The following is a 15,092-nucleotide window of genomic DNA, read 5'->3' on the forward strand; positions in this document are numbered from 1 at the left end:
ATTATTTGGTCAAACTTCACTGAAATGCTTTATAAAAAAAATATTTTTAGACTAGTCTTTTAAAAACGATAAATGTATAAACAGGTGAGCATTGGGTGGCTTTGACACCAAGTCTCTGGTAATTCGTACATTGCTACCTGGAAAGGATATACGACTACCGGGAAACTGAAATCATCAACTTTATGATATATACTTGTACGAAAAACATTCTGTCCAACTCTGACCAACACATCCAGATATGCAGCAACTGTACAATCTTTACCACTCCTGTTTGCAACCAGGCTATCTGGATAAATCTTGTGAAGCTGCCTATCAGAAAAATTATAGTTCACCACACAAACATCATCTATATGACAACATGTATGAGATAATATTTTAGCGAATCCTATTTTTACAAACCAATCGACATGTAAACAACTGGAGTGTATGGCCGATCTACGTCCAACATTATTAATGATATCGGTAGAAGGCTCGTTGCTTCCACTGGCGATATAAAGCAACTGTTCTGGTTTAAGCAGCGACTGAGCTTGGCCATCCAGTAGGTAAACGCCATCAGTATTCTGCTTTCAGCACGGGAAGAACAAAACCCCTCATTTACAGCAACATAAAGTCTGTTTTTTTTCAGGAGGGTGCAGCGGTTCATTCACTTATTTTATTTTTTTAATTAATAACCAATATGGATTAAAAAATAATAATTCTGCAGCTTATCGAGAGTTTTGAGAAATGAATGAGAAATGACGTTTGTTGTATTCTAGTCAATCTAAACTCTAAATTTACTACTCACAGCTTCTTTTATTAGAAATAAAAGAATTTTTTTGTAAAAAATAAAATAATTTTATTTAAAATATCAATTTGTTGTGGTCATTTCGAATGCTTGATATTAAATTCAGAAATGTTCTTACTGCCTTGCAGGTTTGACCACCAACCATTGATCTTAATTTCTCTGGATGGTTTTCGTGCAGAATATATGAAAACGTGGTACAGCCTCCTGCCACACCTGAATAAACTGCGTATGTCAGACACTCACATCACTGGAAACGCTTCAACACAATATGATAACAAGAAAGTGCAATCAGAGATTGTAGACCCTTGCCAGGATCTGTTTTGTGTGGTGTATTGTGTGTGGCAAATAATTGGAAGGATGTACTAAATGAAGGGTCGTTGAATGCAAATGAAAGGTCTAAATGGTTGAGTTGTAAATGTGAAAAGGTCAAAGTTTTAAAAATATTTTAAAGGTAAAATTATCTGAAGGTCTAAAGGTTAAATAGCCAAAAGGTCTAAATGGATGTAAAGGATCAAAGTGGTCCAAAGGCCATGAGCCATGCAGGGCTCATGGCTAAAGATCAAAGGGGTCAATTTTGACACACTTTTGGTAATGTGATCAGCATGGCCTCCACAATTTCACAGCAAGACCCTGTCCTAATGTTTTAACCCAAATTTGGTAGCATTCTGACTGGAGGGTCTGGAGAAGAAGGTTTTTGAAGGAATTTACATGATTTTCCCAAAATTGACTGTCAGCCATTTTTACACACTTCTGGTCAGGTGATCGGCATGACCTCTGCAATTTAACATCTCTATCCTGGCATTCTGTTGGAACGCAAATTTGGTGCCATTCTGACTGGTAGGTCTGGAGAAGAAGATTTTTGAAAAATTTACCAAATTGAAAATTTTGACCTAATTTAAGGAATGTAACCGGAACGAGCTTTGCAATTTCTGTTACCAGTCGTGAGAGGAACGTTGCTGCCAAATTTCTACCAGATCTACCCAACAGGTTTGGCCTGAGAATTCGAAATAGGAGACGGACGGATGGACAGACTGACAATAATCTTTGGAGAAATACCCATGGGTGCTCACCTGGTAGTGGTTGGATAAGATAACCAGAGAATCACTGGTAGGCATGGATGGAGAAGAAAATATGTAATGGAGAAGAAATTAAATACCAATGGATTTGTTTTTTAATGCCTTGAACAAACTTTGAGTGATGAAGGTGGTGGTCAAGAGTCATCGGAATTGTGTGTGTAGTTTCTGAGAAGAAAGCAAATAACTGTTTTGGGGGCAACTCCCCCTGTAGACACCCTTAGACCCTGATTTTTTTTTATGCCATGAGCAAACTTTGGGAAACCATAGGTGATGAAGGTTGCAGTCAAGTGATGAACATTGTGGTAAACATTGTGGTAAAGTTTCATCGAAATCGTTTGTGTAGTTTCAGAGAGGAAGTTGAAAATATTTGTGGATGGACAGGTGGACTGATGGACGATGCGCCATCGCATAAGCTCCCCCGGGACTACATTCCAGGTGAGTTAATAAAGAGCTAGATGCGGTTTTGTAAACCTATACATTTTTAGCTCACCTGGAACGTAGTTCCGGGGATCTTATGGGATGGTGCGTTATCCGTCCGTCCGTCCGTCCATCCATCCACAAATACTTGCAACTTTTTCTCTGAAACTACACAGAGGATTTTGATGAAACTTCACCAGAACGTTCATCACCAGGGATGTACCAAATTTTGTTCATGGCATTTAAAAAAATCAGGCCTGATTACAACCTTCATCACCTGTGATGGACGGAAGTTTGTTCATGCAATGAAAAAAGCGAGGTCTATGGGTGTCTACAGGGGTTTCTACCGAGATACAGCAGGGCTCAAGAGAGTGAGGTAAATAGGGGCTGTCTGGCAGTTGGATAAGAAATCGACATTATCCCTTAGAATATACAGATAGTCTGCAAAACATGCATTCACCCATCAACCTTTTATCTTGTGTGTTTCATGTGTCCTATGTTTGTGTTTTGTTAAGGCTTACTTGTAATCTTGATGCGGGGCTAAGCTTTGAGCTCGATGTGGGGCTCATGGTTCCGAGACCGAGACCGAGATCCATCTCGCCACAGGGCTCATGGTCCCGAGACTGAGACCAAAATCCGTCTCGATGCAGGGCTCATGGTTCCAAGACCGAGACCGAGATCCATCTCACCGCAGGGCTCATGGTCCCAAAGACTGAGACCGAGGTTCATCATAGACACAGGGCTCATGGTTCCGAGACCGAGATCCATCTCGATGCAGGGCTCATGGTTCCGAGACCGAGATCCATCTCACCGCAGGGCTCATGGTTCCGAGATCAAGACCGAGATCCATCTCACCGCGGGGCTCATGGTTCCGAGATCAAGACCGAGATCCATCTTGATGCAAGGCTCATGGTTCCAAGACTGAGATCCATCATAGATGCAGGGCTCATGGTTCTGAGACCAAGATCCATCTCGACACAGGGCTTATGGTTCCGAGACCGAGATCCATCTCGATGCAGGGCTCATGGTTCCGAGACCGAGATCCATCTCAACACAGGGCTGATGGTGCCGAGACCAGGTTCCATCTCAATGCAGTACTTATGCTGTCGAGATTCCATCTTAAAGATGTTATCTCAACCTGGGAACCTCCATGAGGCTTCATTTATCTGTTTTTCATTTGAATTAATTGGGGGTGGGGGGCGGGGGGAGAAGGAGGGGAAGGATGGGTGGTTCAAGGCCACGGAAAAGATAAGGGATAAAATGTACATCTCCATGGGGCTCTTAAGGAAAGTGTTCTGACCTCACTCTTTAATGAGCCTAGGAGGGAGCCGACCATTCCCGAACCTTCACGGAAAAATTGGGGTAAAGGTTCAATCACAGAAGGGTATAAGCATTTTAACAGCTAAGACAAGAAGGTCGTGACTGTTTACAGCTCGGTTGAGTAGCTCACCTGCATGCTTTATATACCGTAAACACGGACGTCTTGGGGAACACCACCTTCGAATCCCAACATTTGTGTTTTCTTTCTCTCTGTACTGTTGTCTTCGCTCTGTTCAATACTTTGGACTCAAACTAAACTTGACGAAAATGATAGTTAAAGAAAAAATGTACATTTTATTTATTTGTCTTATCCATCATCTCATAATAACGGTTTGTTGAAGATTTAGTGACAAAAGCTCAATTGTTAAAAATGTTACGGCCTGGACATTCACATTGAATCTCAATGGAAAACAAGGATTTTGATTGAAACACTTATGGCTGGTCTACCACTTCACTGAGGACGTCACCCTTACAATCCCTTATTCCCCATTTGGAGTAGAATGAGATGTGCGAAATTTCATGTTTTTTTCCAATCAGCGGTTTCAGATATAATGCTTTGATTTTTTTTGGTTTTCAATCCAAGATTTCTACCATATGACGTGACCTCTGACATCCCAATTATCATTAAAATATTCTCCATGGACAGGGAGGGGCAGATCACTCCTATCCTGAAAATTCTGTGTCAATCAGACTGGTGGTTGCTGAGAAGAAAAAAAGTTTTTTTTTTTTTAAATTGACAAAAAAGGCCAAAAACGGATTGAACGATACAAATAATTATAATAAAACGAGAGGTGCAATGCTCTATAACTGTAAGCAGTTACGCCAGGTACCATGCCGCCCCACTTTGATACAACCCCTCTTTGATTGGCCATCTGACTTACAATGTCCTTTTTATCCAGAGAAAACATTATTTCATTTTTTTCTTTCAATCCAATGTCACCACCAAACCACATAACCTATCATATATTCGTCATCACCTGCCTCCTTCCACCCCACCCCTCCTCCACCCACCCTAGCCCCTCTGGACACACACCCCACCCCTTCTTCCTCCCACCACAGTCCCTCCAGACTCCCACCCCACCTCTTCCCATGCACTCTCCAAAAAAATATTTTAAAATTACATTTCGGAAACCGCTGCAGCGATCGATTCGAGACTTTGCAGTTATGATCCACTTCCCTTGCTCTATGTAACAATAATGTGCTTCAAATCAATATGTTAAGCGTTTTTGGAAAAAAAACATTTTTTAAAGTTTCAGTTTTCAAACAAACATGGCTGCCAAACCACGTGACTTATGGCATGAAAATTTGCACTCTGTCCATGACTGGGTGGAAGATCACATGTGTGAAGTTTCATCGTGATCACATAAGATTCGTTTTTCTATCCAATATGGCTGCCACACCATGTGACAGATGACATCATCATTTTCACACTGTATGTAGCAATGGTGCTCGATGATATTTGATAAATTTTGCTTTGATTGGATAAGCGGTTCCAGAAAAAACATCAATAAATATTTTTCTTTAATCCAATATGGCCACCGAACCATGTGACCTATCAATTATTCCTTATCACCCTCGTATCCCAAGTCATGCGGAACATGTCTGTGAAGTTTCCCTTCAATCTGTCCAGCCAATCTGGAGAAGATTTTTGAAGGTTTTACGGTAAATCCAAAATGTCTGCCAGACTATGTGACCTATAATGTCATCGTTATCAAACTTTATTCAGCATGGCTTGTCAATCATTTGGATGCAGCTTCACTTCGATCTGCAGAGGGGTTCTGGAGAAGAAGATTTTTTCCTTTTCTTTTTTTTAAAAACAATATGACTGCAAAACTATGTGACAGATGATGTCATAAATTTAATAATTTCGTTTCTATCTGGTCGTTATATTATATAAATAATTTCGTTATGTGTGAAGTTTCAGATTTTTACGACAGGATATCAATTAAATAAATTTTGGCTGCTCTACCACTTCACCTCTGACGTCATCATTACAAGGACTTTGTTCCCCATTGGCAGCTGAATGTGATGTGCTAAGTTTCAAATTTTTCCGAACGTGATGTGCTAAATTTAATCCAATCTGTCTGCCATACCACGTGACCTATGACATCATAATTCCCATTAAAATATTCTCCATGGGGGGAGGGCGGGGGGTCACTCCTTCCCTGAAATTTTGTAGCAATCGGACAAGTGGTTGCAGAGAAAGAAAGTGTTGAAGAAACAATCGAGCAAAACAAGCCAAAACAGGAACAACAAAGAACAATAAAGAACAATAAAGAACAATAAAAAGAAACAGAACAGAAACAATAGGGCACCACAGCCTGCAAGGCGAATAGTATCCTAAATAGGACTACCTGTCCTGAAGCTCACTTGAATCAGGAGCAAGAGTCACTCATCCCCCCCCCCCACTAACCCCCTCAGACCCTGAACTTTTTTAATGCCATGAACAAACTTTGGTACATCAAAGGTGATGAAGGTTGTGGTCAAGTTTCATTGAATTTGTCTCTGTAGTTTGGAGAAGAGAGAAAATACCTATTTTGGGGGGTCAGAAACCCCCGCCGTAGACTCCCTTAATGAGCACAGATTTAGATAGTCAGCATACTTTGGTACATCATGTGTGAAGAATGTTGCGGCCAAGTTTCATCAAAATCATATGTGTGTCATTTCGGAGAAGAGAGCAAATACCTGTTTTGTGGTCAATCCCCCCTTCACCCCATGGACCCTCTTAATGAGCGTAGATTTTGATGCTGGTGATAAACTTTGGTACATCAGAGGTGATGAAGGTTGTGGTCATGTTATATTCTGGGGGTCAATTCACCCCCCCCCCCCACCCGGTAGACCTCCTTGATGAGTGCAGGTTTTAATGCAGATAATAAGCTTTGGTAGATCATGGGTGATGAAGGTTTTAGTCATGTTTCATCAGTCGTGTTTGTCGTTTCGGAAAAGAGAGCAAATACCTATTTTGGGGGCTCAAAGCACTCCAGTAGACCCCTTTAATGAGCGCAGATTTTGATGTGGTCGACACAATTCATTATGTCATGCGTGATGAAGGTTGTGGTAAACTTTCATTGAAATTGTGTCTGTAGTTGCAGAGAAGAGAACAAATACCTATTTTGGTTCAAGTGATAATGACTGAAGTGTTTACAGACTGACTGACTGACTCACTAACTCACTCACTCACTTACAAACACTGCTTGATCACATAAGTTCACCTGACTCGAGCCCAAGTGAGCTCATAATAATAATAATAAGAATTATTATTATTATTATTATAATAATGTCACAGCCCCGGAGTCGTGGGGGAACCACGAGGGAGGGGGCTGTCCTTGGTTCCTCTTCAGACTCACCGGGAATTACAGGCCATCCCACACTAATAACTTAATGTGGTGGCAGGTTGCTAATCTATCGTGAACGCCAATAACTTGACCACGTCACCCAGGGTCCTCCGTCTGACAACCGTTTACCTATGAGCACGTGATCGCCTTATCGGGGAATCACGCCCTCGATACTTTCTTGCATTACTTAAGTACTTACTGGATCAGGTGCAGCCAAGCAGAGCTGCCAATTACGCATTGGCTAAATAGCAGATTTTGGGGAATAATGTCTCGGCTGAGTTAAGATGTGGACCGTGCTAGATCAATGGAGGAAAAGAGAAAAACGAGCTGGGTACATTTCAAACAAGCACATTTATTTCATAAAGCGAGGAAAGTTATGTGGCAGAGTATGGGATTAGAGCGTGGTGTTTGCTTAGTGGTTCGGGTGGTGGCTTGGGATCCTAGGGTCTTGAGTTCAAGCCCCGTTGGCTACTGAATTAATACACCAGGAGGTTGACTCAGCCTGTCGTCCTTCCGGGGTCGGCGGAATGAGTACCAGTGTGTTCTGGTAGAAGGGCACTCCATCAGCGACACAGTCGCACTTCCCAGAAATTACAACTACCTTGGCGGCTAAGCTGCCATATGCAACAAAGAAGAAGTATGGGATTTATTGCAAATGTACAGCATGGAAAGCAAGGAATTTGTGGGGTGTGGCAAAAGGCATACAACATTCATATAAGAAGAAGAAGACAGTGTAGAGTTATCCCAAATATTCTGAAACAGTCTTGACTTAAGCTACAGAAGGTGCCATCACACACACACACACACACACACACACACACACACACACACACACACACACACACACACACACACACACACACACACACACACACACACTCCTGAGGAAAATTAGAGATAGCCCAGAGAGATAAGAAGCAGTTGAGGATTAACGTCCTCTCAATACCTGGTGTGCCAGGGGACCTGCACAACTAAAACGCTTAGGAAAGGGAAAGAGGGAGAAATACTGAGGGTGTCTGGGGTGTGTGAGTGAGAGGTGTGAGCGTCACGCAATGTGGACTGCAGCATGGTGTAAGAGGAAGATGAGAGGTGCTTGTCAGTACGGTTCACTCTTGAGTTTGGTGGTTTTGCTCTGGGTTCATTCTGAAAAGAAAGTTCTTGGTCGGGCTTGCCCATGTCAATTGCTCTTGTGCATCCACAGTAGATGAGAGATAGATAGTAGAGAAAGATTCTTGAGAAAATTTGTGTGAGATTAGTCTGAGAATCCTATCGTATGAAACCCTATGTGAGAATGAAACCCGATCATATTAGTATGAGAATCTGTACGTTTAAGTGTTGCTGTGATATGCAGCCTGACTGAGCATCAATAGAATGAGAGCGGTCCCCGGCTCATAGCAGTAGCTCGTGATCTAACACTTGGTCATGCTGACTCGTGGCGCTTCTCGCTCAGCGCTGATGCTTTGCCCTCCTTGCGCCGCCTGTTTCCCCAGCGAGATTCAAAGTCTGCCACAGTCTCTTTTCTGGCGAGTTCTGTCGAGTTCTCTCCCCAGGCGAGTTCTGTCGAGTTCTCTCCCCCTGGTGAGTTCTGTCAAGTTCTCTCCCCTGGCGAGTTCTGTCGAGTTTTCTCCTCTGGCGAGTTCTGTCGAGTTCTCTCCCCTGGTGAGTTCTCTCCCCAGGCGAGTTCTGTCGAGTTCTCTCCCCTGGCGAGTTCTGTCGAGTTCTCTCCCCTGGTGAGTTCTCTCCCCAGGCGAGTTCTGTCGAGTTCTCTCCCCTGGCGAGTGTGTTCTGTTGTCTCCCCCCAGGCGTTCTCTCCCCTGTCGAGTTCTCTCCCCTGGCGAGTGTGTTCTGTCGTCTCCCCCCAGGCGTTCTCTCCCCTGTCGAGTTTGTTCTGTCGTCTCCCCCCAGGCGTTCTCTCCCCTGTCGAGTTCTCTCCCCAGGCGAGTTCTGTCGAGTTCTCTCCCCCTGGTGAGTTCTGCCGAGTTCTCTCCCCTGGCGAGTTCTGTCGAGTTCTCTCCCCTGGCGAGTTCTGTCAAGTTCTCTCCCCTGGCGAGTTCTGTCGAGTTTTCTCCCCTGGCGAGATCTGTCGAGTTCTCTCCCCTGGTGAGTTCTCTCCCCTGGTGAGTTCTGTCGAGTTCTCTCCCCTGGTGAGTTCTGTCGAGTTCTCTCCACTGGCGAGTTCTGTTGAGTTCTCTCCACTGACGAGTTCTGTCGAGTTCTCTCCCCTGGTGAGTTCTGTCGAGTTCTCTCCCCTGGTGAGTTCTGTCAAGTTCTCTCCCTCTGGTGAATTCTGTCAAGTTCTCTCCCTCTGGTGAGTTCTGTCGAGTTCTCTCCCCTGACGAGTTCTGTCGAGTTCTCTCCCTTGGCGAGTTCTGTCGAGTTCTGTTGAGTTCTCTCCCCTGGCGAGTTCTGTCGAGTTCTCTCCCCTGGTGAGTTCTGTTGAGTTCTCTCCCTTGGCGAGTTCTGTCGAGTTCTGTTGAGTTCTCTCCCCTGGTGAGTTCTGTCAAGTTCTCTCCACTGGTGAGTTCTGTCGAGTTCTCTCCCCTGGCGAGTTCTGTCGATTTCACTCCCCTGGCGAGTTCTGTGGAGTTCTCTCCCCTGGCGAGTTCTGTCGAGTTCTCTCCCCTGGCGAGTTCTGTCGAGTTCTCTCCCCTGGCGAGTTCTGTCGAGTTCTCTCCCCTGGCGAGTTCTGTCGAGTTCTCTCCCCTGGCGAGTTCTGTCGAGTTCTCTCCCCTGGCGAGTTCTGTCGAGTTCTCTCCCCTGGCGAGTTCTGTCGAGTTCTCTCCCCTGGCGAGTTCTGTCGAGTTCTCTCCCCTTGTGAGTTCTCTCCCCAGGCGAGTTCTGTCGAGTTCTCTCCCCTGGCGAGTTCTGTCGAGTTCTCTCCCCTGGTGAGTTCTGTCGAGTTCTCTCCCCTGGCGAGTTCTGTCGAGTTCTCTCCCCTTGTGAGTTCTCTCCCCAGGCGAGTTCTGTCGAGTTCTCTCCCCAGGCGAGTTCTGTCGAGTTCTCTCCCCTGGCGAGTTTTGTCGAGTTCTCTCCCCTGGCGAGTTCTGTCGAGTTCTCTCCCCTTGTGAGTTCTCTCCCCAGGCGAGTTCTGTCGAGTTCTCTCCCCTGGCGAGTTCTGTCGAGTTCTCTCCCCTGGCGAGTTCTCCCCCCTGGTGAGTTCTGTCGAGTTCTCTCCCCTGGCAAGTTCTGTCGAGTTCTCTCCCCTGGCTAGTTCTGTCGAGTTCTCTCCCCTGGTGAGTTCTGTCGAGTTCTCTCCCCTGGTGAGTTCTGTTGAGTTCTCTCCCCAGGCGAGTTCTGTCGAGTTCTCTCCCCTGGCGAGTTCTGTCGAGTTCTCTCCCCTTGCGAGTTCTGTCGAGTTCTCTCCCCTTGCGAGTTCTGTCGAGTTATCTCCCCTGGCGAGTTCTCTCTTGCTTTTCCTCGCGAGTTCTGATCCTAACTGAGCTGCGTTTGCTCTTTTTACGAGCCCCAGGTGAGGGGACGAGCCAAAAGTCGGATCAAAGTGGCTTTAGGTGATTTCAAGCGTCTCCATTGGTCCATAGCGGTTGTTGTCACACCCCGCCAGGCCCCGAATGCCAAAAATGGCTCAGTCGCTCGCCGACCTGATCATGTGTCGGAGCTCTGACTTTAACATGGGGCCATGGTTTTCGGTAGCACCCTCTGGCCCCGAACATGGACTGGTCTCCATTCAAACATGGTATTTTAGTGAAATCCCCCCCGACCTGTTGGTCCTCAAACGACCTCCAGCGTACATTTACGTTTCGAGTTATGCCCCAAAATACCCCGACCTTTGTGTCAGCGCCCATCGAGGCCGTGGTGAATGTTCGACAAAAATGTGGCAGTTGCGGTGGTTGTAGAAAAGTAGGTGTACGTTGTGGCATTTGCAGTGAAGAGATTGTAATGTGGTGTTGTGGGGAAGAGGTGGAAGGTGCTTGTAATGATATTATCCCAGTGGGGAGGGAGAGTTTTGTCGCTAACGGTCACGGTTGGAATAAAAATGTAAACGTAATTGTTGTGGGTATTTTTGATAGTCCTGTGAAGTGGTTGCGGTGAACGAGTCGCAGCGCGGTGAGCAGAATTAGGGTCTGAGGTGAGATGGCATTTGAGAATTGGCGTGTAGTTTTGAATGTAAAATGGCGTGCAGATGCAAATGAGGTGCTTGCAGTACGCTTTGCTTGGTTCCTTCCATCGTTATTGGTTTGCTTGTGTGCTTCACGTGGGAGACAAAGGAGTGGAAAAAGAAGTGCAAAGATTGAAGATGAAGGACCGAACTAAATGAGCCCTATGCAATTCCTCTTTCCCATTTACCCACTCGACATATGGAAAAGGCTAACTAAACACGTGCTATTGAAATAACTACCTTGGGATCTCTGTATGTTGTGTGCCATTGCCTCGGAAGCGTGTAGATTTCCAGAACTGCAACAATAATGAGATTGAAAATTATTTAGATATACTGTAATTATTAATTTGTCTTCTCCATATTCTAATATTAAAGATTTGTTGAAAATGTGATGAAAAAAGCTCAAATGGTAAAAAAAATAAAGTTATGGCCTGGACACACACATAAGTGATTGCAAAACCACGTCTTCCGCTGCATGGGGGACAGGCTTACTCGAAGCAGAAGAAGAATTGTGGTATTGATGAAATCTAAGTGAAAGCTTGCATTCATAATTCTATAGTTGAAAGAATGAACGCGAAAACATCTGTTTCTCACAAAGTCTTTTTAATAAAACAACAGCAGGGTTTCAGGGTTATGGAGCATTTATTAACCTGCGCAGGCAGATAATGGAATGCTCCTTTGAATGGACATTTCCACCATCACATTATGGTTCAGCTCCATGGGACACAAATCACAATTAAGCAAAAAAAAAAAATAAACGAAATGGAATTTTATATACAGTACACTGAAAGGCAATGAAAGCATACCAAACTGAAATTCACATTTATTTCATAGCACGTGAAAAGATCAGTGTGTGCAAGCGCATGAGATTTTTTCAGGGACAGTCCTACAAAACTTACACAGAGATGGGAAAATCAGGATATGCAGATGATGTCATAAAAACGCCAAATGATGCAGTCTGTACAGTCAATATTGAGTGTGACCACCTTGGGCAGCGATACACGCTTGAAGTCTCTATGGGGCATGGATAAACACAGGCGGTGGATCAGAGTTTGTGGTATTGCTGTGCAATAGAACTGCAAGGCTGCATTGAGTTCTGCAACATTACATGGAGGGTTCATTTGATGATTGCTCCATAAACCACAACACCGCCCCCTCCAAAACAGTCTCTCTCAATAATGCAGTCCCGAATGAAATGGTGTCCTTGCCGATGGAACACGTGATGACGTCCATTTGTGAAAATGACATTGATCCTTGGTTCATCAGAAAATATGACGTTTGCCCACCGTCTCCCAACCAAGTTACCACCAGCTGCTGCCCATTGTTGTTATGCAAGTCGGTGTTGATGTATCAATATTTGTCCATGGTCAGGTCGACGACACTGTAAACTCCACATAGCAAGACAACGTCGGACTGCTCGGTTACTGATGAGTCGTCCCCTTGTTCCTAGTGGTTCTGGCCATTTCCTGTGCTGTCTTGAAGCGGTTGCAGAGGTGACTGATGAAAATGTATCGGCCTTGTCTTGCTGAGGTCATAGACTGTGCAGTAGGATGAATACAGTTTCTGACCCTTCCAGCGGCTCTGTATCAGTTTTGTAGCCTAGAAACTATTGACTGGTGGACATAAAAGTGTTGAGCAACACCTTCTTGACTGATTCCACTCTTCAGCATACCGATGGCTTGGTTCCTCTGATCATTCATTAGATGTGGCATTTTAATTGACGGCCTCACAACTCAAGCAACTTGTGCTTTTATAGGGCATAGATACACATGTTCCACTGGCAGCATGTGATTTTTAGCTCGCCTGTTCGAAGAACAGAGAGCTATAGTGATACCCCCTGCTTGAGCGTCAGCGTCAGCGTGAGTGTGAAAATGTTAAAGTTTTTGGTGCAAGTTATTTCCTTTCTAATGTTTTTATCTACCACACTATTTTTTATTGATTACAATATACAAATACATATATTGCTTTAAAATTATTTGGATCAGACTTCACTGTAATGCTTTATAAAAAATATTATTAGACTCGTCTTTTAAAAACGATAAATATATAAACAGGCGAGCATTTGGTGGCTTCGACACCAACTCTCTGGTTTAACTACTGCTTATCATTTCCAAGATTTGCCACATGGTTGTGTTCAGACTCAAACGTCCATACTCCATACTCAAACCGGACTCGAATACAATGAAACACCCATAATAGACGTACATCATACCTACAAGGTATGCAATGTCCCTTCTTTTCTATTGTTTGCCACATGGCGCATACAAAATAAAGGTGCCTTTTCTATGCCCCTGGCATTTTTCCCAAGAATGCTTGAAAAATTCCATGAAATTTTATACTCAGTGAAATGTTTAATAAGTTTTCATAAATGTAGGATTAGGATAGTTTGATATGTTTGGTTTCTGTGTTTTAATTATCTCTGGTGTTGTTCTCTTTTTGCTTAAAGTGTAGTGCTTTTGAACTTTTAAAAATCTTTAACAAAAGTCCCATAAGTGTGCAAAAGGATTATCATCCAGTTTTGATTGTGATTAACATTTTTTTTTTAGATTTAGTTGTTATTTTTATGTTTCTTCTGTCATGTATGGCAGGAACGTGTGGGACATCTGCAAAGTATATGAGATCAGCTTACCCAACCAAGACCTTTCCAAACCATTACACCATCGTCACTGTAAGTGATAATGATTATCCTTTAAAAATTCCTGAATTACAACTGTATATTCATCTAATACATGCAACTTTGATTAAAATCATTGCTTTGGTAATCTTTTCATGCAAACGTGATCTTTTATTTTGAATCAAATATTTTAGTGATTTATCCAGTGTGTTTTGTGCCTCCCAGTGCCCCTCCCCCCTTGCCCTTATCCCCAACCCCAAAAACAAAACACAATTGCAAGACATAATGTATCGCATGCCACGAGCATGCACGTTAATGATATTTGTGTCATGCCGTGATGTTTGAAAATATGGTCATATACATGTATTTACCAGTTTCTGCTGCTGAGTCTTCCTTCTGCATCTTCCTGTTTGTTGTGGATGCCAGGTATTTCGTGATTGTCACTATCCCCAGTTAAATATTTTGGGGGTAAAGACACTGTGAAGACAAGCTTGTCAAAAGTATAACTAATAACCAGAAGCTTAAATGAACTTAAGAATATATTTAGATGATAAAAGCTTTTATGTATCATCAGGTAGTGTGGTTCCAAAGTCACCATTGAAATATCTTTCTTCTTTCTTTAACAGGGTCTTTATCCAGAATCACATGGCATTGTGGACAATAGCATGTATGATGTGGAGTTTGACGCTCATTTCTCACTGTCCAGTCCTGAGAAAAACAATCCTCGCTGGTGGGGAGGACAACCGGTCAGTTTAAGCACAACATAATCAACAATTTACTTTTACCTAAAGGCTGTGATGTCATGTTGTGCAGGTAGAATAAAACAGCTTTGGGCATTTCTGATAAAGCATACGATCTCAGGACCTAAATCAACCTGTTCCTAATTTGGAAATCTGAATGCAGCATTGAAATAAAGTACTCGTGAGGCATGCTTGCAGACTGCAAGCAATTACTCAGGTCCACCCGATGTGCATACATAATAAATCGAAGCTTTATATATTTGATGAAGTGGATTGTGATTGCATTCTGCAAACAGCTAAAGAACGCAAGCATCAAGGAGTAATCAGAACGAGCTCTTAGTTTAACAGTTTACAGCTATAGTCATTTGTAATGTAAATACAACAAAAGTTGTAAAATAAAACTATTTTTTACATTCTATTGGGTTGCTAGGCAATGCCATGAGTCATAATTTGTAATTCTATGTCAAAGATAAGCATAAAGAGGAGAATCTGGAACTTTTAAACCGAAGTGCAAAATAAACAGTAATTTCCAACATCTTGTAGCTGCTCCCACATTGCACATTGTGAACAACAGAGCCAATTTGAGTTATGAGCACTGTAACTCCACCGCCAGACATGGAAGTGAAAGGATTAGAGTATTCCCTCTGGATGTGGGAGGTTTTTGGTTTGAACCCTGGCTGAGTCATACA

General features: G+C 43.4%; 1 protein-coding gene across 9 annotated transcripts in view; it reads left to right on the forward strand.

Annotated features, from left to right (window-relative positions):
• The window catches only part of LOC147035206 (ectonucleotide pyrophosphatase/phosphodiesterase family member 3-like), a 123,271-nt gene that overhangs the window by 40,417 nt on the left and 67,762 nt on the right, over positions 1-15,092 (forward strand). For 7 of the 9 annotated variants that reach the window (XM_085895371.1, XM_085895330.1, XM_085895321.1 and 4 more), the window contains 3 exons: positions 913-1,010; positions 13,638-13,717; positions 14,290-14,409. In XM_085895371.1, the coding sequence (XP_085751497.1) occupies positions 913-1,010; positions 13,638-13,717; positions 14,290-14,409 (298 nt within the window). Of the gene's footprint in view, positions 1-912; positions 1,011-2,203; positions 2,296-13,637; positions 13,718-14,289; positions 14,410-15,092 lie in introns of those variants that run through there. The other 2 variants (XM_085895391.1, XM_085895346.1) reach the window with 2 other exon arrangements.

The sequence above is a fragment of the Eptatretus burgeri genome, chromosome 1, assembly GCF_056783735.1.
Source record: "Eptatretus burgeri isolate ZD-2024b chromosome 1, Ebu_testis_v1, whole genome shotgun sequence".
NCBI classification, from domain to species: domain Eukaryota; kingdom Metazoa; phylum Chordata; class Myxini; order Myxiniformes; family Myxinidae; genus Eptatretus; species Eptatretus burgeri.